General features: G+C 55.2%; 5 protein-coding genes across 5 annotated transcripts; 3 read left to right on the top strand and 2 right to left on the bottom strand.

Annotated features, from left to right (window-relative positions):
- Positions 1-15: 15 nt before the first annotated feature.
- On the bottom strand, positions 16-1,759 carry B0H18DRAFT_473936 (uncharacterized protein). Its single transcript, XM_048038214.1, has 3 exons — positions 1,494-1,759; positions 590-1,443; positions 16-523 (listed from the first exon to the last, which is right to left on the bottom strand). The coding sequence occupies exons 2-3, from the start codon at positions 1,440-1,442 to the stop codon at positions 126-128; spliced, it is 1,251 nt and encodes a 416-aa protein (XP_047891819.1). The 5' UTR covers position 1,443; positions 1,494-1,759; the 3' UTR covers positions 16-125.
- Positions 1,760-6,626: 4,867 nt separating this feature from the next.
- Positions 6,627-11,980, top strand: B0H18DRAFT_1120513 (uncharacterized protein; the record flags this gene model as incomplete). Its single annotated transcript, XM_048034146.1, has 8 exons — positions 6,627-7,158; positions 7,952-8,081; positions 8,141-8,571; positions 8,620-9,327; positions 9,388-10,587; positions 10,649-10,718; positions 10,779-10,860; positions 11,246-11,980. The coding sequence occupies 8 exons, from the start codon at positions 6,627-6,629 to the stop codon at positions 11,978-11,980; spliced, it is 3,888 nt and encodes a 1,295-aa protein (XP_047891818.1).
- A 3,245-nt stretch (positions 11,981-15,225) lies between these two features.
- On the top strand, positions 15,226-15,765 carry B0H18DRAFT_878860 (uncharacterized protein; the record flags this gene model as incomplete). Its single annotated transcript, XM_048040658.1, has 1 exon — positions 15,226-15,765. One exon carries the CDS (start codon positions 15,226-15,228, stop codon positions 15,763-15,765), a length of 540 nt encoding a protein of 179 aa, XP_047891817.1.
- Positions 15,766-16,013: 248 nt separating this feature from the next.
- Positions 16,014-16,397, top strand: B0H18DRAFT_878839 (uncharacterized protein; the record flags this gene model as incomplete). The annotated part of the gene is made up of 1 exon (XM_048040654.1): positions 16,014-16,397. A coding segment is annotated over one exon (384 nt), but the record flags the coding sequence as incomplete, so codon positions are not given.
- A 641-nt stretch (positions 16,398-17,038) lies between these two features.
- B0H18DRAFT_955939 (uncharacterized protein) lies at positions 17,039-18,413 on the bottom strand (the record flags this gene model as incomplete). The annotated part of the gene is made up of 2 exons (XM_048042415.1): positions 17,039-17,490; positions 17,555-18,413. The coding sequence occupies 2 exons, from the start codon at positions 18,411-18,413 to the stop codon at positions 17,039-17,041; spliced, it is 1,311 nt and encodes a 436-aa protein (XP_047891815.1).
- Between the last annotated feature and the right edge of the window lie 4,208 nt (positions 18,414-22,621).

Below are 22,621 nucleotides of genomic sequence, written 5' to 3'. Positions count from 1 at the left end.
ACGTGTGATCGTGATTATTATGACGCACCACGTACTGCAAATCTGTGAATGCTGGCAGACAAATGATTGAACGCATCGCTCAGACGTACGCTGACAAAATGGACGTCTACCGCCTCCCAGATGACCTAAGTCCGAATTTGAAGAATGGCCTTCTGCTGGTAGAAACCGACAGGGATGCGTGCAGCTAAAATGGGGGCAATCCGTGTCCACAAAGGCGCATGCACCTCAGGCATCGTCCCCTTCCCATAGTAGTAGACGCGAAAACCGAGCGACATGGAGGGACACTTCCTGTGCAGCGAGAGTACTGCTTCAATTAGAGCCGGCCAGTCGAGGAATTCCTGGACAAACAGCTGGTCGTGGAAGTGGAGGTGGATTGCGAGTGTGTGAAGACTGGTGGAGGTGATTTTCGATAGGAACGACGCGATGTGATCCCATCGGCTTGGCTGATCGCGAGAAAACCGGAAGGCGAGTGTCAACGATTGCAGACGAAGATGTTCAGAGGGATCGAGGTGTTCCAGCCATCCTGTGAGGAGGCCATGAGTCAATTAGATGATCAAGAGAATAAACCTCTCGGCTGTGCAGGACTCACTATCGCCGGCATCTAAAGTGCACTGGAAAAATTCTAGCGTCGCTTTTGCCCCATAGAACATCATCTCCAGTAGTGGAAGAAAATCCTTCCCATCGCGCTTTATCGTCATCCATCCCAGTCTCTTGAGCTGCAACTCGAATGGAGGCGCTGCCAATGTTTCCAGAAGTTCCGACAACTGCTCTATCGGTATGATGCAGTTGGTCATGGTTAGCTCTTGTATACAGATGAGCCCCTTTCGACGACTCGCGAGAAAGTCTTGGATAGAGGCTACGTTGAACATCGGGCTGAACCCTTCGCTGGTTACCTTGCGTAATCGGATCCTCGAGACCGACGGGAAGGCCCCAATGAACTGCGGGAGGTAGCCAATGCCGAAAAGGTCCAAAGAATCGCAATATACGACCTTCAGATGGCGGAAGTCGAAAATCGAAGATATAGCGTCCTGCATGTTCGAAGTCTCCTCACGGCAGTACAAGTGAAATAGCAGGGAGCTAATGCTGAATCCGTTCACGTGGAGGAGCTCGACCATCGGGAGGTGGCGCATAACGCTGCGCAATAGCTCGCAACGCATGATCGCGCGCGTAGGAATCTGGGTAGAAAATCCCATGCTGGGCAGCTGGAGTATTCGAACGAAGTTACCGGCGCCGGTGCCGAGTCGCTGAGACTCCTCTAGGACGGACAGTAGACGAATACAGTCGCGTCGGTTGTTCAACTTGACGGTCCTCCAGTAATGTGATCGCGCTGTCCAGCTCCATGTACGGCAGACCATATTGCATGACTTCAGAGTCTCACGGTCATCATGGAGCTGATCCACGACGCGTTCCTGCACTTCAATCGGTAGTTCCGGAGGGGCCATTCTATATGCTTGTAAGTGGGTTAGCTGATCTATTGACAATGCAAGACTCACTTCAGACAACTTGAACGTATCTAGCGAAGTAGCTATAAGCTACCGATGCTGGTACTTGTCTTGACAACTAGGTCAATAGCACCCAACTGCACGTCGCGATGTACAACAGTATTGGTGATATGTGGGCGGGCTTGGTGCCAGTGCCAATCGTGATTCGTAACACCAATTAGCTCGAGCGCGTCGTTACCCGGCGGCCGGGCTCTCGGGATGGCGGAAAAGTTGATGTGCGGGTCGTCGACGCGTGCGGGTGAGGGGATGTTTTCCCTACGCAGATGAGCGCAGACTCGGAGGAGATGATTGCAGGAGGAGACTCAGAGAGGCGATCCTTGATCGGTCCGATCGACTCCTCCTTCCACGTGCCTGCGACTCGGAGGGCAGATAGCCCGAGGTGCACTACTACTTAGTCTCCCGTAGGCAGACCCTAAACACGACCTTGTTGAGTGGGGAGGGCGGTCGTATATGGGTCTGCTTCAATTCGCGCCCTCGTCACCGCTCGACTCCTCCAGGACCCATTCTGTGATAGCCGAGCGATGCCGGTGGCTACGGCAGGGCACGGCCAGGCTGCCGGTGGCTGGTCATTAGATCCATCGCAGATATAATTGAACTGTACTTGCCAGTGCTTACAGTATGACTGAGCTTGTCATGCTCTCGCGCGAATTCGTTACAGCGGTCAAATACCGCTTCAGACCCTCCTTCGTATATCGGTCGTTGTACGGTAGTCAATACGTACAAACATCATATTGGGGTCTATTGAATGCTGCTGTAGTGAGTCGCGGTAGATATCATACTCGGAGTGAGCGGACGGATGAGAAGGCGTAGGCATTTGAATATATGACTAGGTGAGCTGCGAGGATGAAGGAAGTGAGCGGACAGGTGAATGAACGGACCAGCGAGGAGCCAAGAATGGTCGGATGCGTGCGTGGCTGGGTGCACGGCCCGGGGCAAGTACTACAGTAAGAAATCGGCTCGGTTAGATGTGCGGGCAATTATCGAGTGGGCAGGCAAGTGATATGAATGTTCGGGCAAGCGAGTGCACAAAGTTCCCTGACTCAGCGCCCACTTGCGCTCCTCCTTGAACCGGCGCCGCTCCGAGTCTGCGAGGCTCGCACGCCGCATGCGAAGGACCGCCACCGTACGTTCCTGCGGGGTCATGCAGCCATCCAGGTCAATGGGCGACGGAACGGAGTCGAGGGACTCGGAGGGACTCGATGGAGGGTGCAGTGAGCTTGCGTAGGTGAGCGTAGATGTGATGGGGTGAGGCTACTTCGAGGCGGCAAGGATTCCGCTCGCGTTCTCTGTCCCGTTTACAGTCTCGGTCGTCCAAGTCGTGGTGGGGTCTATGGCCGTCCTCGCGCCGATGCCGTGTGCGTTCCTGCCAGTCAAACGAGACGAGCCGCACACGTCTGCTCGGTTCGTGCGTCTCGCGCAGCGCGGCGGTGCGTGACCACGTCGTCGTCTTAGTCGTCTCGGTTGTCTTAGAGTCCTCGAGAGTCTTGGGGAGCGCGTCCGTGAAGACAAGCCCAGTGCCACACCAAGAACAGTGCCTACGCACTGCATGTCATCGAGGCTGCGGGAGTAGGCACAGTGCAGACAATTAGGTAGTTGTGAAGGCGAGTGGGCACAAGTGTGCAGGTGAGAAAGCGAGTGGCTGCGGATAAGTCGTTAGACGAGCGGGCAGTCGATAGAATGAGCAAGTGGGCGGGGAAACGGGCAAGACCAGATGAGCGAGGCAAATGCGCCAGAGGCAAGTGAACAAGTGAGGAGGCGAGTGAACGCAATGTGCTAAATGTTCATCAACAGATCTAAGGGCACCGGCAGAGAAAGCAGATTATGTGACGCATCAAACAAGCACACACCTCGCTTTCAAACCTTCGTGCTCGCTGTGCTCGACCTCACTATCCATTCCCTCCCCAGTCTTTGCATTACCCTTGCCACCTCCAAGTTCTGCACTCGTCGTGGTCAGGGCAGATCACGTAACATGTCGATATGACGGGAGCATGGAATACACCAGTGGATGTCGGTCTCGCTGACACAGCAAGCATAACAAAGTATCTGCACGTGCGATACCCTATGCAATACCGTATGAAATACTTAAAGTAACCTCGCTCCGGATACTGTATATGCGGATACCGAAATCGTAGATACTTTAAGTATCCCAGAATGGAATACTTAAAGTTTCCCATTATGGTATCACAGGCTGGGATACTTAAAGTGTCCGCGCAGATTACGAGTGACACTGTGACCGACAATAGATGAGAATGAAGACAATTAGTTCAGATGGACCATTGACCGCCACACTCGGAACTCGAAGCCTCGCTGAAGGGAATTACGTAATACTGGTGGCACAATGCACGGTGGCGGCAAGTCACGTCGCGTCGCGGCATGTCACGTTGCGTCGCGGCAGGTCGCGTCAAGTCGTGTCATGGCAAGTCGCGTCGCGTCATGTCGTGTCGTGTCGCGTCGCGTCGTGTCATGTCACGGCGTGGCATGTCATGTCATGTCATGTCGCGTCGTGTCATGTCATGTCAAGTCAAGTCGTGGCACGGCGCGGCGCGTCATGTCATGTCTCTGTTGTACTGTGTTTGCCCCGACGAGTCTCTTGATTCCGAGTTGGTCAATCCTATGAGTAACTGAGTGCCCCCAAGCTTAATTCTTTGATTCACACAGCTGTTATAACATGTGGCTAGATCTATGGCATATTCCTACTGTATTTAGTCACTTGGTCGAGAGGACTGGAGAACCGACCGGCTCGAAAGAGTGGCTCCGAGACAAACACAGTACAACAGAGACATGACATGACGCGCCGCGCCGTGCCACGACTTGACTTGACATGACATGACACGACGCGACATGACATGACATGACATGCCACGCCGTGACATGACACGACGCGACGCGACACGACACGACATGACGCGACGCGACTTGCCATGACACGACTTGACGCGACCTGCCGCGACGCAACGTGACATGCCGCGACGCGACGTGACTTGCCGCCACCGTGCATTGTGCCACCAGTATTACGTAATTCCCTTCAGCGAGGCTTCGAGTTCCGAGTGTGGCGGTCAATGGTCCATCTGAACTAATTGTCTTCATTCTCATCTATTGTCGGTCACAGTGTCACTCGTAATCTGCGCGGACACTTTAAGTATCCCAGCCTGTGATACCATAATGGGAAACTTTAAGTATTCCATTCTGGGATACTTAAAGTATCTACGATTTCGGTATCCGCATATACAGTACTGACGCCGGCCGGGATCTCGGCCACCTAAGGAGTCGATGCGGGCCTTCGGGTCCATGTTTACTTCGACCGCTTGGGTGAGTATCTGGGACCACGTTAGAACATCCTATGTATGCAGGAAAATTGTTAGAAGAATTTACTGACCACTGGGTCGAAGGTAGTAAGCACTTTCGTGACAAGAATCCTGGGAACCAGATTGACTACGAAGTCGGCCATGCAGCCAGAGCTGGCCCGCTACAAGGCTTAATATTATCCGAATCAGCATATATGTACTCCAGAATGTCAATAGATATATCCCCAGTAATTCAGCAGCTGTTCAGCCCGAGATACAAGCACAATGGCTGAATACTGTCGATGGGTTGAGAATATGCACTCGGCACTTACCATATATGGACAGCATCGTACAGACTGATTTTTTCTACCTTCAGTTCGTACTGTATTGGCTTGAGGTGGTGTATATACATTGTACAGATGGATAGCTCGACCCTAGTATTTTTTTCGTGGCTAGAGGACAGGTTGCAGTAGACTAGGAGTGCGATGACCGACTGCCTAGGGTGGCCGAGATCCTGGCCGGCGTCAGTATCCGGAGCGAGGTTACTTTAAGTATTTCATACGGTATTGCATAGGGTATCGCACGTGCAGATACTTTGTTATGCTTGCTGTGTGAAGTTAGGGAAGCCGCGGGCGCACAAGTCGGCAGACGACCAGAGTGACTATAGAGTCACGCGCCTTCACCAGTGTACGCTGCTGACGAGCACTTGCATCGGTACTCCGGAGTAACGAGTTCATACATTCCCTCATTTTGGTCACGTTGATCTTGTCGAGCATGACAAGCAGTGGTAGGTGTAGGCTCCTCGAAGCGATGCCGCAGCAGAACATAGTGTCATGGGGCGTGCCAAGCCTATCGAAAAGGTGCTGTGCAATGAGAGCGGGAGCTCAAAGAATCGTAGAATCGTGGATGGCTGTATGTAGAGAGTGGGGAAGCGCAAGGGAAGTGAAAGTCACTGAGACGACCGCGTCGCCTCAGACGCGTCGCGCGCGGCGAGATTTACACGCGCGTTTCGGAGATCGACCTGCTTATGTAACTCCGCCAAAAAGTCGACCAGTGTTCGACCCCCATATCGAAACAGACTAACTACTACTGTAAGCCCCCGGGGGGCCTCGTCGTCGACGAGGCCCTGCGCAGACCTTCTCGTGGTCCCGGGGGGTGAGTAGTCCCGCAAGGGATGAAACGAACATGCGCTATAAGGCCCACACTCAGCTGTTGAGCAGAGCGGCCGGGATACTCCTCCCAACGACATCCGTTACACCGGTTGTCCATCCACCCTTGCGTGGTCACACAGAGACACCGTCTCCGCGAGCTCTACATAGCCCACCTGTCTACCCCGCGAGACAGACTCCTCACTGGAGGTGCTATCCTGCCCAAGAGGCCTTCGCCGTCGCTTTTTTTCCTCCCCTCCCTTCCCCTGTGCCAGCGCACCAGCGCCTATCGCCGTAGCCGCGCAACACTTACGTCAGACACTGCCGACAGCCGGCTCACAAACATAACATAACACTCTCACGCCCAGTGTGGCTTCGAGTCTGTATATTCTGCATCCAATACCGAGCACCTCCAGCACCCTGTCTGCCCTACGCATTCCGCCTAGCCATCCCATACCCTCCATTCCAATAATTCTTGGATGCCATGACAACACCATGCACCTTGCACCTTCCTTTCCTTGAGCGCTTGTGCCTCCCTGCCTCCCACGTTCCCTCCGAAATGATCGTATGTACGTCCGCATAACGGCATTCCACCAAGCTGTAAACGCCCAGCACCCTTATAAAACTAGCTCAGTCCACCGCTGAGGCAAGAACGCTGCAGGCTCACCAACTATTATCTTTAACGAACGACCATGCCCAACCCTCCATATTTCCACCCGAGCCGTCTCCCCAGCCATCTAGTCGCCTCGCCCCAGATGCAGATCCCAAAGATCCGGAGGCCCAACCTCGCACCACCACCCCCGCCAACCCTCCCAGTCCTCCAACTGCCCTCCGATCCCGAAATAGCAGTCCCGATCGTGGTGCAGGGACGACCGGAGAGGCAAGGCGCGTTCCTAACGTGGATAGCGGACGAACGCCCGACTGAGCGCATTCGGAGCGGCCAACTCATCCGACTCACCACCGGACATCTCCGGTCTGGTCTAGGCCGTCTGGCGAACATCGTCTTCACCCAACGTCACTGGGTCACGTGGCGAATCGAAGGAGCGCCCGGGAACTGCGGCCTCCGCGTCCCGGTCTCATGGGCTTTCCTCGACTCAACCGAAAGCCTAGACCACGACCGACTGTACCGCTACCTCCCAGATGTCCCCGCCCCCCACCGGTCCCTAGCAGACGACCCACTCCTTCTGTCGGGCCCAGAGAACCCCTATGAATTCGACAGTGACTGTGAGTACGCCGTCTCACAGACTCAACGACACGATCCACGGGTGCCGACACTCTCTCCACCTGACGCCGCCACAATCACCAGAACAACACACCCTCTTTACCACTGAAATAGGCACCACACGCGACGTGACTAGATTTGAAGCCCTGCTCCACCATCCTCGATCATCACCCGCATTCGATGAGCGCCCACCAGCTGCGATCAAAGAACCGCTGAAGACCCTGACCAGGACCCTGACCTACCGCCGACAGCGTGCACGTAAGCAATAAGCAATAACGTCTTACTGACACCGTACCAGCGCCGCGAGTGCAAGACACGAAACACGGCTACGCACCACACGCTCCACCTCTCCTGCTCTACACACTCTGGCCACAGCTCCCACCGCTCTACACCGCTGGCAACAGAACTCGTCACCCCTATAACCATGCCACAGCGAACGGACACATCTATCGACGAATGCAAGGACTCCGCAGCGCTTCCACCTCCGCGACGCGGGGTTATACGATCCGCGAACACCGCCACACACCATCAGACAACGCAGCGACAGTTACAAAACTACCGAGCGCGATCTACAACAACCGCCCGTACCTTTCCTGCAAGTCCCCGGGCCCACCCTGAGTCGACGACACGCCAGGATGACGCGAAATGCCTGCATATGCTGGCGACTTGCCCTTGCTAGCATCACGCTTCCAGGACTCCATCTGCACTCCAGGTTGGCTGCTCCGACGCAGTCTTAGAACGGTGACTCCAACTATCCGCTCCAAGTCGACGTGCAGACTGACCGACCCTACTCAGCCTCTACGACGTATGGCTATACTCTAGGCACACACACACGGCGCCCAATTGACAGCCGCGTGAACACGAACCTGCCCATCTCGAATGATTACGGCCCTCTGACCTCCCTAACACCACCCGGCGCGAGACAGTGCGAGGAAACCGGAGTGAAGACGCGAACGGACCAAACTTACCTTGCCTGAAAAACAGCTTTTCATCGCACTCGTACTCCAGTACCTCCACTCTCAACTCTCCTACGATGCAGCAGTCCCAGTCCTCTCCCGCCGCGAACACCGGCAACGACCAGACCCTCTCCGCCGACCGCCCTTCCGCCTCGATCGAACGCCTCCGAGCGGCCTCGCTCGTGAAGTCTTCCTCTGCGATACGCGTCAACGCCGAACCCAACACCCCGTCTTCGGGCAACCCGTGGGGGTCTCCCCGCGCGGTATCCCCGGTCAACCGCACGGGTCTCAGCTATGCCGCCATGTCGGTGCGACCCGCCTCACCTTCGCTTGCCAGCACGGCCCCGCCCGTAACCGCTGACGCCGGCCCCGCCTCAACCGAGCAACAGGCCGTCGCGAACGCCGCCACGCCAGCTACACCTGCGACGGAGTCCACCGTGACCGAAGTAAAGGTCAAAAGTAAGCGCAGCCGTCTCCATCTAGCTCTCCCTTCCTCACGCACACCAGCGGAAGAAGTCGAGCCCACCCTCGACACTGGACGTACTCGATCTGGCCGGCTGCCCTCGGCGCCGAAGAAAAAGGCCTCCAAGCCGAGAGGCAAGAAGGCCAACAAGCGTGAGCGCAAGCAGCCGGCCGAGACGGAAGACGAACTCCACGTCCCCAGCTCGTCGGACGTGTCTTCACCGTCCCCGCCATCCGCGGCTCCACGCCAGCCCAGCGACGTGCGCAAACGCCGCCGTGTTTCCACCGACACGGGCGACAACTTCGACGAGAACACCGGCACCGTTGACCGCGTCCAAGTCTCGCCACCCCCTATCTCTCATAACACACTCCAGGCTGTCAACGAGGCGATACTCGTCTCCTCGACCTCGCCGGTCAGCGGCGGCGAAGAACGCGACGACCCCCCTGCCGTCACCACCTCGGACATCGAGCCGGAGGACGTCGTTATGCGCAGCCCGGACGGGAGCGGTCACGCCTCCAATCACCCGCGTACGTCTACCGCTTCCACTCTAACGGACCCCGAACTGACGAGGCCTTACACACCTCTCCCCTCGCCCGGTCAACGACCTGCAGAGGGACAGCCGGCGCCACGACGCTCTCGCCCGCCATACGGCAGCACCGCCATGATTCGGCAGTACATAGAGGACCAGAACCCTCCGTTACGTACCATACAGTCCCCGGTGCATCGTGTGTACACGGAGAACGACATCGAGGGTCAGCGAGCGTTCCGTCACTAATATACTGTAACCTGTATCTCTGATTCAAATGCCATAGACCTCTACACGCCTGCTGGCTCCCCCGACGCGAGACAGACACGCGACTTACCTCCGCACCTCACGCCAGTCGCTGGCCCGTCACATCCTATGAATCCCGCCGCCCAGGTCGACGTCCCCTTCCTCGCGCAAGGCGACGCGACGCCCCCGGCGCTCTACGCAGCCGAACTAGCAAGCGCATCGCAGGCGCGAGCGTCCGCTGCCGACAAAGGAAAAGGGGTGCTCCGCCGGATGTTCGACAACCCGCTCGACTTCCCCTACGGCGACGCTCTCGACAGACCGCCTCCTCCTGCACGATCTCCGTCTATCCTCCACCCCCACCCTGTCCACTATGCACCGGGTCCCTTTAACGTCCCGCCCGCCGCTCCGATCGCCCTACCCACCAGTGCTCCCATACCTCCCTCTACGCTGCCCGCCGGCCCAATCGCTCCGCTTGCTCCGGCCCCCGGCGCGCCTCCACCGCGCACGATGACACGGACTCCACCCGGCGGCTGGATCCCAATCCAGGGCGACGACCTCGACTGGGCCTACCAGAACATTCTCCAATCGCAGATCGAGGAATGGGATAGAGAAGAAGGTGAATCTCTGTTCATTCACTTCCCCGGACAAGGCAGCGAGGACAAGGGCCACCACGGTCGTCTTACCACGGCAGAAACAATCTTTACGGTTCACCTTCGAGCCCCGAACGCACGTATTACGCAGCCCATCCCGGCGATAAAACCAACTACGCCGAACTCTAAACCCACGTTCTATCGCGTCAGTGATCTTACCCCTCAGCAACGTGCAGAGTTCATCCGCCGCCCTTTCGTCTCTACCGTCGACGGCACCATCGGCGTCTTCAGCACCTCACGCGAACCACCCACCTTCATAGGCGGATGGTGGCAGCCCGAACGTCTAGGCAAGACCGACGAGGAGATCGTCCTCGGGTTCCTAAAAGGCCTCACCTCCAAAGAGATCTACGACCTAGTCCGCTCACTCATCGCAGTCGACATCGGGACCGGCGGTCGGTGGCGTCATCTCACGGTCGAAGAGGCTCACCGCCTTGTTCTAAAGTCGGTCCGCGTCCGACAAATCAGAGTCCGTGAGGGGCGCGACGACTCTGACGAAGCACCTGTGGTCCTCCTCTATATAGAATCGCCGACGTCTGACGCGAACGGCTGGCACGCCTTCCGTACTCGTGTTCGCGAATTCGCCTTTGGTGGTAAGTATGCCGGCCCACCTACACTTGTGACACAGGCGTTCTTCTGCCTCTACTGTCACAGCACAGATCACCCCCCTAGCGCGTGCACCCTTCCTGCGATACCAGGCTGGCACGGCCCGACTATGGAGCAGGTCCGCGAAACCATTGCCGGCGCGCGTCGCGCCATGGAAGCTGACCAACGTGCTGAGCAGCGCGCAATCGGCGCCGGGCGAGGAGGTCGTGGCGGTCGTGGTGGCCGCGCACGAGGAGGTGGTGGCCGTGGTCGCCGTAACGGTACGGGCGCGGGACGCGGTTCGCGTAACGGCTACTCATAGAAGTATCGTAGGCATCTCATATCCCTCCTGAATGTATCCTTGTCTGAGCTGTACGGTCTTCGTTTACGACTATAAGCACTATTCTCTACGCGACAAACTAGTCTACGCACTTCTCGCGTGCCCGCCCAGAACACTGTCACTTACTAACCTTCCAACCGTCAGGAACACGACGGCCCACATTTACTGACCGCTCTGCGGGACAGGAAAGCCCGATGGTCCCTGACGCGATCCCCACAGCAAACGGGGCACTATTAGACTTGTCCCGGCCGAGAGGCCACGCTACACTTCTAGCATGTCCCCTGAAGAGACCAGGAGCGTCTCTCGACTCCGACGGATCGTTGTAGTCGGATGCGCGTATACCAACGGTGAACATACATGATAAACAACCCCCCACGGACGTATCTCTGGCTCCCGGTACACCTCTCCTCCACCCGAGAGAGACCACCGTGTCCCCCGCCCCCGCTGATCTCGATGATCGGATGGAGGAACTCGGCGACGGGGCTGCCTCGGCTGCTCTACCTAACTTGCCCTCCCGACTTGACATCCACCGAGGCCGACCACCACGGGCATTACTGCGTCCCACGGCTGGTCAACCCAACATACCCTCCGGACGACGCACAAAGGCGAGCCTCAAAGTTTGCTCCCTCAACCTCAACGGGAAAGGTGGTTCGGCAGGCTCCCCGAACCAAAAATGGAACGAACTAAATCAGCTTCTTCGCGAAGACAAGATAGGCCTTCTGTGCCTACAGGAAACCCATCTGAACGACGAGGAAGTCAACATGCTCAATAACCTGTACGGCCGACGCATGGCTATATGGAACTCGCCCTCGGAAGCAGCATCTTCCCGGCAAGGAGTCGCGATGGTGCTTAACAGAGAGCTCGTCGATACAGCTAATGTACAATTCTATGAAATTGTCCCCGGACGAGCTGTACTGCTCCGCTTCCACTGGCACGCGGACAGATATCTCACTGTCCTCAATGTCTATGCCCCTAACGCCCCCCACGACAACGCTGCCTTCTGGCGGCTCCTCCTCCAACTGGCCGAGACTGGCCAACTCTGCCCCCAGACGTCGTGGTAGGCGACTTCAACCTTGTAGAAGAAGCAATTGACCGCCTACCGGCGAAAGAAGATAACGCCACCGCTGTCACCTGTCTGCGTGCCCTTCTCCGCCGTTTCAACCTATATGACGGCTGGCGCATCTCGGAGCCCTCCCGAAAAGAATTCACCTACCCCCAGAGGGGCAGCCTGTCATGCTCCAGACTTGACCGGATCTACTCTACAGTGGACCTGATTAACTCCTCCAACGAATGGACGATCCGAACCACCGGAGTCCACACAGACCACAGACTCGTCAGCGCGGCCCTGAACGCGTCCAACACGCCCTACATCGGACGGGGCCGATGGACGATGCCATTACACCTCCTTGCAGATGATCAATTCATGCAAGAGGTCGCCGAAGTCGGAAAAACCACACTATGCGAAATGAAAATCCTCGCGAAGGCCCCGTCCCGAGACCAAAACCACACAATACAACACGCCCACGCCGCTTTAAAACACGCGATTCAACAGATGGCCCGCAAACGCCTCAAAACAAAGATTCCGAAACTCGCTGCTGAAATCCGACGCCTGACGGCACACATTGCCGCCCTCGAACGCGCCCCTGAATTCGCCACGTCGCCCTCTTTGCAACACACCGCAGCGGCCGTGACTAACCGCATCCTCGAGCTCGAGCGACGCAGGTACTCGTCAGCGAAACTCAGCACAACGACACGATATGTGCTCAATGCTGAACGTGTAACGAAATATTGGTCCGCAATTAACAGAGACAGGAAACCGAGAGACGTCATATACGCTCTTCGCGACCCCAAATCTTCCCCCCCTACCTTTGTCAAGCGATCAGACCACATGGCCGAGCTGGCTAAAGTCTACCACGACGAAATCCAACTCGCTGACTCACCTGGTTGGTGCACCGAATCACAGGAAACCGCCATACGGGCCGTCCTCTCTGGCATACCATCGTCGCTGGACCACGCTGACGCAGACAGCCTGTCCTGCGATGTTAGCAGCGACGAAGTAAAGCAAGCCCTGCGTAGTACACAGACCGGCCGCGCCGCAGGCGTTGACGGCATCCCTTATGAATTCTGGTCCGCCCTCACAGGCGCCCACTCCGAGGACGGGGCCTTCAACAGCCTGGACTACCTCACACTCGTCTTCAACGACATCGAGACGTACGGCCTAATCGCTGACAGCACCTTTGCAGACGGCTGGATGTGCCCTCTCTACAAGAAGGGAGACCGTCGTGAAATTAGTAACTACCGCCCCATTACCCTCCTAAACTCTGACTACAAGCTGTACACTAAAGTACTCACAACTCGTCTTGGCCAGGTAGCAGATAAACTCATCCATAGAGACCAAGCCGGTTTCGTACCGGGCCGCCACATCGAAGACCAGACACAGACGTGCCGCGTCCTTGTGGACTACGCCGAGGCAACTGAAGAGAATGGGGTCATTGTTGCCCTGGACCAAGAGAAGGCTTACGATAAAATCGACCACAGCTACCTCTGGAGCACGCTGGACGCCCTCCAACTCCCCCCGCGCTTCGTCAACAAAGTGAAAGCCTTGTACGCGACTGCATACACTCAGGTAATGATCAACGGCGAACCGAGCTCACGCTTCCGAGTAATCAGAGGCGTCAGACAAGGTGACCCACTTTCCTGCCTCCTCTTTGACCTAGCCATAGAACCTCTGGCACACTCCCTACGCTGCTCCGACCTCCATGGCTTCCAGATCCCCGGGGCCGTCGATCGCCTCATCACAAAACTTTTCGCTGATGATACGTCCGCCTTTCTGAGTCAGCACGACGATTGGGATCAACTGTGGCGGCTCCTCTCCAGCTGGTGTACTGCCGCACGTGCCAAGTTCAACGACGGGAAGACTGAGGTCATCCCCGTGGGTACCGACTCCTACAGACTCTCAGTACTCTCCACCCGCAAGCTTAACCCCAACAACCCTGCCTCCGTGCTCATCCCCCCTCACGTCCGCATAGCCAGGGATGGAGAGCCCGTACGAATACTTGGAGCCTGGATAGGAAACAAAGTCGATCAGGTCGGTGTCTGGGCACCAGCCCTCCAGAAAATACACACCTTCCTCGAACGATGGGGAAAGTGCCGCCCATCCATGATAGGAAAACGTCACATAGTGCAAATGGGCCCAGGCGGGATATCCCAATACCTGTCAGTCGTCCAAGGTATGCCGTCCTCGATCGAATCCGAACTCACTAAGGCAATTCGCTCCTTCATGTGGGGAACTGACGTGTCTCCCCCATAAGTCTCCGCACTCTACATAGGCCTATAAAGCAGGGCGGACTTGGCCTCCTCGACATCAAAGCGAGAAACGAAGCTATCAACCTCATGTGGCTCCGCCGCTACCTTACCCTTGACAGCGACCGCCCCGTCTGGGCCTTCGCCATGGACACCATTATTAACAAGCATGCCACGAGAGATGCGGGTGCCATACGCCCGAAAGCGCAAATCAATTCCTACCTCCAAAGCTGGTCCCCATCCACCCAAGCCCGATCTGGTCTCCCTTGGTACATAAGGGACATGCTCTCTGCGGGCCGCAAGTACGGGGTCCATCTAGAAGCCCTGAAGGTCGATAGCTCTCTCAAATCCCAACTGCCCTCCTGGTACCACCTTGGAGCCACGAAGGCACTCAGGAAACTGAACAACTCGAAACTCGCCGACTGCCTACGCGACCACCACGACGTCACTCTCCTCACTGACCTCCTGAAACTAACCCGTGCCGCCTGTGGAAACTCTCCCCTACCTCCGCTACCTCTCTGGGGACGGACAAATGCCCATGCACCGACTGCTCGCAATCCAGAATTAACGGATGTCACCACCCGTCCAAGTGCCGCGACGCAGCTTTTCGACTCCTCAGTGAGATCCGACCCAAATGGAATCCGCTTTTCGAGAACTACACGGACGGGTTTACACTCACGACACGGCGACGCTCAAAAAACCTCGAGGCCAACCTCGACGACGGCGACGCCCTCCTCTTCGACCCCTCGATCACGGCCCGCGGTGGCCTCTCCGAAGCTTTCAGGGCTTTCACAACCCTTAACTCTACCGATTGGCCGCCGTCCCATCGTGTCCGACCAGGACGCCCCGTGCCGGAGGAAACAACAACGATTTTCATCTTCCGCACCCTACCTCAAACCGAGCGGAATCGGATTGATAGACCTCCCGGGGTGGCCCCGCAGCCGCATGTCGTATGGTTCGGAGACGCAGACCCCGGAACGCCATCTTCCACCCGCTACAAGACATGTCCTCCCACGCGGACATCCCTGCTGAGTTGGTAGCCGCGGCGTACGCCACGAGCGTCACTCCACTGGATGCGCCCCTACATCTCCTATGTGCCTCTGACGACCTAGTTGAACTGGTCTTTGACAAGATACCGCGATGGGAAGAGCGGGGTTGGATCGACGTCCTGCACTCCGAATATGTGCGGGCCCTCCTGAGTCGACTACGCCAACGCTGCGCAGTCACCTCTTTCGGTAAAATTACTTCACCTGAGAACTGGAAAGCCCTTGACTCTGCACGACAAATGGCGTCCGGCCCACTACAAAGTCATCTCCTCTGCCTGGACCGGTTCGACCCTACGCGCGACCCCAGGTTCGACATCTCTGGTGCACGGCTATGCTCCATGACCCAAGCCCTAGCCTACAAGGGTATCATCGAATGGACCGCCACACCTGACCGCCCACCACAACCAAGAATACCGCCGCTATTCGCGCCCACCGTACTGAAGCTGGCCCCTACCAGACAGTGTACTTTGGGCCAGTCTCAGCCACAGCGACTTTAGCCGCCCTTCTCGGTCTTCCTCTGGAAGTGCGTGCACGGCGCCCTGCGGTGTGGGACCTACTGGCTTAAAATACCATCATACTCGGACCGCGCCCTCTGTAGTTTCTGTGGGACGCTTGAAACGGAATCGCACATCCTTTTGAATGCCCCGCGACGGGTCAGTCCACCGTCTGGCAGACTGCGGCCACCCTCTGGATCAGAAAAGGCTTACTTTGGCCGCCCCTCTCCGTCCCGGATATTCACTCTCTCGGTCTCAAGATCTGGAAAAGCGACACGGGCCGTGCGCGACACGGTGCCTCACGCTTCTGGAGGATACTAATCTCTGAAGCCACACACTTGATCTGGAAGCTCCGCTGTGAGCGAGTTATCGGCCATTCGGATGAACCACACTGGGAACACAGCGACCTTCAAGTCCGCCGTCGTTTCACTTACGTTATGAATAATCGACTCTTGATTGACGTCGCGACAACTCATAAGAAGTACGGGAAACTAGCACGAAAGTCGGATCTCGTGCTCGCCACATGGAACGGAACGATCCTTGATGAATTGGCGCTCCCGGAAGACTGGACAAAGTGCAAAGGTATTTTAGTGGGTAGTGTCCCGGTTTTACGGCTAGATTTTGACCCGGGCTGACGAGTCCCACACTGACTGTACAGTCGTGCGTAAAAGCATTTTTTCTCCCTGGATTGCACTGACGGACACCCGTCCGCAAGCTGGACGTGTCGGGGTCGACCAATTGTCGCCTGCCGCCGTCCGTAAAGCCCTCCAAAAAAAAAAAAAAAAAAAAAAAAAAAAAAAAACTACTACTGTAAGTCTGGACATCAGTGAGCGACAAACCTTGAACATACTGAGCCATGACCATGGTGTCTCTGTTTTGTGCTACTACTAATCACTCTCTCAACCTGATTTCCAGTCCTGCAAGGGCGCGCCAGTCGACATCTTCAATGATCGTGGCAATTGTTCGGACGAGCATAGTTCTGAATGTCCGAGGATACTTGCATGCAGCTTGGGATAATATGAAGGTATACGGCCCGCTCGAGCACTTGGTCATACAAGGGACATGATGGGGAGAGGCCTAGTCAATGTATACAGCGTCCCCAAATTATCTGTCGTGGATCGTTCGTCAACACAATCCTAAGTACACAATATCACAAGAGATCGAGCCGGAGACTTTTACAGACTATACAAGAGGACTAGATTACACCGTTCAAGAAAGATATCAGCGACAAGATGTGTCCGAAGCCTTAAGTCTAGATACAGCTCTTGGTCACCAGTCAAGCTTCAAGTACGACGCGCTTTGACACCATAGGTATCCACCCATCCGTGAAAAGTCCGCCTTTGCTAGTGACGACGCGCCGATCGACAACTACACGCATTCCTATGGCGAGAACTGAAGCAATTCGTACCCTCAGAGGATCGATTGCATCGGGGATGCCAGTGGTGCCACACCCCGCATATGTACAGAAGTAGAATGTGACCGTCATCGTCAGGCATTTGCGATGCAAAGCGATCAATGCATCGCTCAGAGCCGGCCAATCGAAGAACTCCCGGAGAAAGTGTTGTTCGGAGGAATAGAAGTGGAAGTCCACAGTGCGCAATTCCGTAGAGGTAATCCTCGACAGGAACAATGGGACGTGGGGCCAATGATCTCGGGAGGAGAGACGGAAGGTGAGTGAGAGGGACTTCAGACGACAATGATTAGCCAAGTCGAGATGTTCCAGCCACACTGAAACATAATCACAGTCTAGTCAGAGATCTGACATTCAGAGTGCCACAAAACTGCCACTTACCGTCACTGGACGTGAAGGCAAACTCGAGGTGCTCCAATGTTGCTTCTGCTCTGCGGAACATCGGCACCAGCACAGGCAGAAAGTCGTCCCATCCAGCTACCATTCCCTCATCCGTCCATCCCAATCTCTTGAGCCGTAAGTCAAATGGGGGAACCGTTAGCGCCGCCAGTAGCTCGGACAGCGCTTCTAGCCGTGTGACGAAGTTGTCTCCCATGATATCTTGTATAGTGATACATCCCTGATGACGCCTTGCGACAAAGTCCTGGATGGCGGTTCTCTCGAGAGGCCACGGTTCTACCCGCCGGTGGTCACTAATGTTATGCGCGTGCAGGGAAGAGACTGTTGGGAAGGCCCCGAGGAACTCCAAAAGTTCGCTAGTGCTTCTGAGCTCCAAATAGTTGTAGTGAATCGCTTTGAGGCGGGGGAAGACGAGAATCGAGGATATAGCATCTTGCAAATTGAAAGCCTCGTCATCGGACCATAAGTATTCCATGAACGCGGTTATATTGAAGTGCTTGACATAGAGAACCTCGACCACAGGAAGGCGGCGCGAGATGCTGCGCAACAATTCGTAGGTCATCTCTGTGTGCTCCTGGTAGTAAGAATCCCCCATCGGCAGCTGAAGCTCCCGCACTCCGGATGCAACACCGGTGCCGAGCTGATCAGATTCCTCTAGAAGAGACAGGAAACGGATGGCATCGTGTTCTGTGTTCAACACGATGGTCCAGAGAAGGTGCAATCGCGTCGTATGAGTCCATGCGCGACAGATGAAGCTGCAAGACTTCAAACTTTTGAGGTCGCCGTGAAGGTGGTCCAGGGCACGTTCCTGGACCTCCAAGGGTAGCTCCGACGGTGCCATGTCGTGTGTCCTAGTAGACGGGCTATCATTCGTCAGAAACACATAGAAAGGTCAATAAAGCATCCATTCAAAACTCACCTCAAGTATGCACACTATGCAGACTGCGTCCGGTTGGCTACAAGCTGAGGGCGACTCAATGAACAGCGTACAGCGTGAACTAGCTCTACAACGTACAATACTGTATCCGCTTGCGCAGCGACACAGAGAAGTACCGTAGCTTTGACCTGATTGCGCCCGACGATTTTGGTTTGGAGATCGACGACGACGCACGTCGCGCGTCTCGCGGCGATTGCGTGGCGCCACTTACGCGCTCGCACGTGATCGCGAAGCGCTACTTACCCCGACGTCTGACGGTGGGACGACTCGCGACTGCAAGAGTCCGACCCAGTCTACTTACTAATTGTATGCCATCAGTCGCCGCATCAGCCTTTGCTAAGTGCACTAGGCTACTACAGCGAGAGCGCCGTGGCGCATGCCGGTTTGTATGAACATAGTCGGATATTTCTGCCAGTGGTATACTAATTGGAGCCTAACTTGCCAGTCCACTGGCAAGACTACATACCGCGCCCAGAACGTACTAGTGTCATGTATGTACGTCTATCGTGTATGTCTGCTAACGACGGCGCTGACAAGACAAGTTCAGATGCCCATGCGACTTCTGGCGTCACATGCGGTAAGGTATGCTCAGCGATCGGAACTGCATACTTTTCCTCACATCGTTTCTGTCTCCAGCTCCAAGTCTGCACTGGGGAACTAGCGACGACCAAGCGCCAGTGCGAGAAAAAAGTCGGCGGAGCTTCCACCTGTGCCTGAAGTATGATATATCTGGACGCTGCGCGCTAGCAGAGAAGATACCTTGCTCACGATACTTTGTCTCCTTCGTCAGTTGATAGGCGACTCACGTTCCGAGGCAGAACCTCCCATCCCTGTGTCCGCGTGGCGTTGGGAGAATACGTGTAAGGTGGCTTGCAGTGTGGCCTTATTGAGTCCGTTCATTATCAGGAATGCATTGTTGTAACAGAATCTTAGAAGAACGTAGGCATCTCGTGTCGCTGATGGATCGTCGTTTTTCATAACCCGCATTGCTCTCACATGCGACTCGTAGAGGAATCGCCAGTCGGTGGGTTCGGACAGCACACTCGCTGCGTCGGCCGACGGTCAATGTAAGCAATCACCAAAGAGAAGGCTCAGTCTCTGTCAATGCAATACAGGTGAGTTCGTGACTTCCAGAGATATCTCACATAGTCCTGCCAAAGTCTGCAGCATTTTCCCTGCGCAGATGTTTGATGACTCCTCCTCGGTAAGCCATCGCTTCGCCGTGTGAACTAACTGACAGAGGGAACGAAGCCCGGGACCTCGATGGAGGACGTTCGTCTCAGGTTACGAAATGCGCGCAGTGCGGGATCAACACGATGCTTTGATGAAGAAGCACCACGCATACGGATTGAACGAGGCTTCTTTCGAATCCCGGTGCCTTTCATGCCGAATCAAACCCAATCACCTTGACCGACTGCACCTCGGACGACGCGCAACCCTGGATGCATACGACCGCTCCGCCTGACACTGTACGCACGACACAGTGAATGAATCTTCTGCTGACTGACTTGCTTACCCTGCAGCCACCCACGCCTCTGCGTGCTTGATGCCGAAGCCGGGTCACAGACACTAGTAATGTCATCTGCAAGGCGAGGAAGAGCTGACCAGCAAAATCTCTGTCGGGCTAGGCAGCCGAAGTAGTGCAGTCCGTGCGCTGCTGTATGTTTCTATCGGATACATGTGCCGCAGGGGTTCACCGCCGATACTCACGAAGGACCCTGACAAGAAGACCAGAGTACATATCCTATCAACCAGCTCACGGAGAAACACCTCGTTGGCAAACCGATGTGCCGGCGGCTGACGTGAAGCCGTCTTGCCTAGGTACGTCGCTGGCATGCAACTCTATACAATTTACTATCGCGCCTTTCAACTTGCAAACTCGCCGGCGTCCCACTGGTTGCCCCGTGACGGACGTAGGTCAAAAAACGCCCAGAAGGATCATCTAGAATGCGCAACGTGTATCTGGCCCTGGATAACACGCGACAATTGTTTGTATTGCAGTGGCTTTTGAGGGGCAATCCTCAGTGACGTGCCGGCAGAGCTTTGGTAACACAAGGAGTCTTCTTTGGCGCAGCGATGAAGCATCTTCGGACCAGCAGCGTAGGACATATCCAACAGAGTGCGAACGACAGCACAACTTCAAGATGTGCCAGCCGATACAATATTTTCTTCAGCATTTTTGATCGAACGCGGCGCGGCGCCCGGGTGATACGCAACCATAGAGTAGGGGCCATCGCCAGAGCGGGATCTTTCCCCAAGGTTGCGCTCAATGGGATCGCTGTCGCTGTGCTGTCGTAGAACACGTCCGGAGCCCGGACAACGCAGCCGGCAAGTTTGGATTTGCCGCCGCCGATGGGCGGAAGACCGTCCGAAGGCCTCATCTTGGTGTTACTTTGGTCGCAACTATGGCGGCGATGCCAGTTGCGAATTCATCATCGTGTCAGGGGGGATCTCTCACTGCAATTTACTGAGTGCGAGTGCACTTAGGTGACTAGGGAGCTCCGTGACTCTGGAAGGAGTCGATAATGTGATTACAGAATCCCCCGCGCAACAGCCGAAGGAGGCGCGTAAAGCGGTGCGTGGCGTGTAGTTTTCGGCGAGAATGAATGCGTACCAACTCCGATCCAGTGGGGGTAGGACCAATCGTCGATTGGATCCGCGCAAGAAGGTTCAAAATCACATCGGGGGAAGGTGCATCCCGACGCGTCGAGGTTTCAGCTCTACCGTACGTTACATTCTCCTCTAGGAGTACGAATCGAGCTACGGGCCGTAGATTCCATTCCTATGTAATTATTGATGTGTCCTTCTCAGCTTCGAAACACTTCTGTAAGGGGATAAAACTCGGAACTGGTCACGTATAGTTTTCATTTCACCTCGCCAATTCCGCAACGAGCTGACGAAGTGAGTACAGACCTAGACCGGCTGCTCGCATGGCGGAGGCGAAGTCGCGCTGAAGGCCGACAGTGTAGCTGCTGTAGCATGCACAGCACATTCATGTGGCTGTGAAGGTACACACAACAACGCGACCGTTCCGAGTCGGCGGAGGCGCTTTCAGTAATCGCGCTGATGCAAAGCCGCGGCGCTGATTCTACCATTGGGCACATGCTGTCAACGTGGATCGTGGGAGGCTCGGAAAGATCGCATCGCGGTGCTTAGGGGCAGATCGAACGAAGAAGATCCGCGAGGCGTTGGTTACCGACTCGAGCAGTACGTACCTTCACCGGGGGCACGGCCCAATAATCCACCCTGGGAAATGTTGATTTTACGCTGATCTTTGTCATTCTATGCAACCAATAAAAGAGGACGATACATTAAGATGAAATCAATAATAATCACTTCATGCAGTAGCTGGCAGCATTGCGAACGAACCGGAACAGCATTCATTGTTAAATCACAATAAATCTCAGATGTGCCACCCTGCCACTCCTTGATCATATGCTGAGAACATTGAAACATTGATCACGATGTGATCAGCATGAGTCCACGGGTAATATCCTAGCATTATCTTGAACACATAGGGATACCATTCTAAAAGGCTTCACAATGTTGTCAGCTATCACACTGATGCTACATCAGGAACACATTGGTAGAGCTTTATAAATGAAAACACAATGATATACCAATGTGATCAGAATATCATTTCAGCAATCTCAGCATGTAGCATCATGCAACATAGAGATCAAATCATGAATTGGCTCAGAATGAAATCTGTATGTGGCCATTGACCATATAAAGGATATCCTTTCAATGAAAAAAGCATATTATCTCAGCAATCTCAGCATGTATCATCATGCAATATAGATATCAAATAATGGATTGGCTCAGAATGAATTCTGTATGTAATCATTGATCATATACAGGATATCCTCCCAATAAAACAAGCATATTATCCCAGCAATCTCAGCATGTATCATCATGCAATATAGATATCACATAATGGATTGGCTCAGAATGAAATCTGTATGTGATCATTGATCATATAAAGAATAACCCCCCAATAAAACCAGCATATGTCATCATGTATCATATATCTCTGCAAATGAGCAAATGAGTTTTGACATGGTCATGTATGCTCCATGCAGGCCACTGCTCATCTATGCTACTGAGTAGAG

This window comes from Fomitopsis serialis (genome assembly GCF_022376445.1).
Source record: "Fomitopsis serialis strain Sig1Antser10 chromosome Unknown B0H18scaffold_48, whole genome shotgun sequence".
Taxonomy (NCBI): Eukaryota; Fungi; Basidiomycota; class Agaricomycetes; order Polyporales; family Fomitopsidaceae; genus Fomitopsis; species Fomitopsis serialis.
Note: the sequence above shows the minus strand (reverse complement) of the source record. Positions and strands in the feature narration are given on the sequence as shown.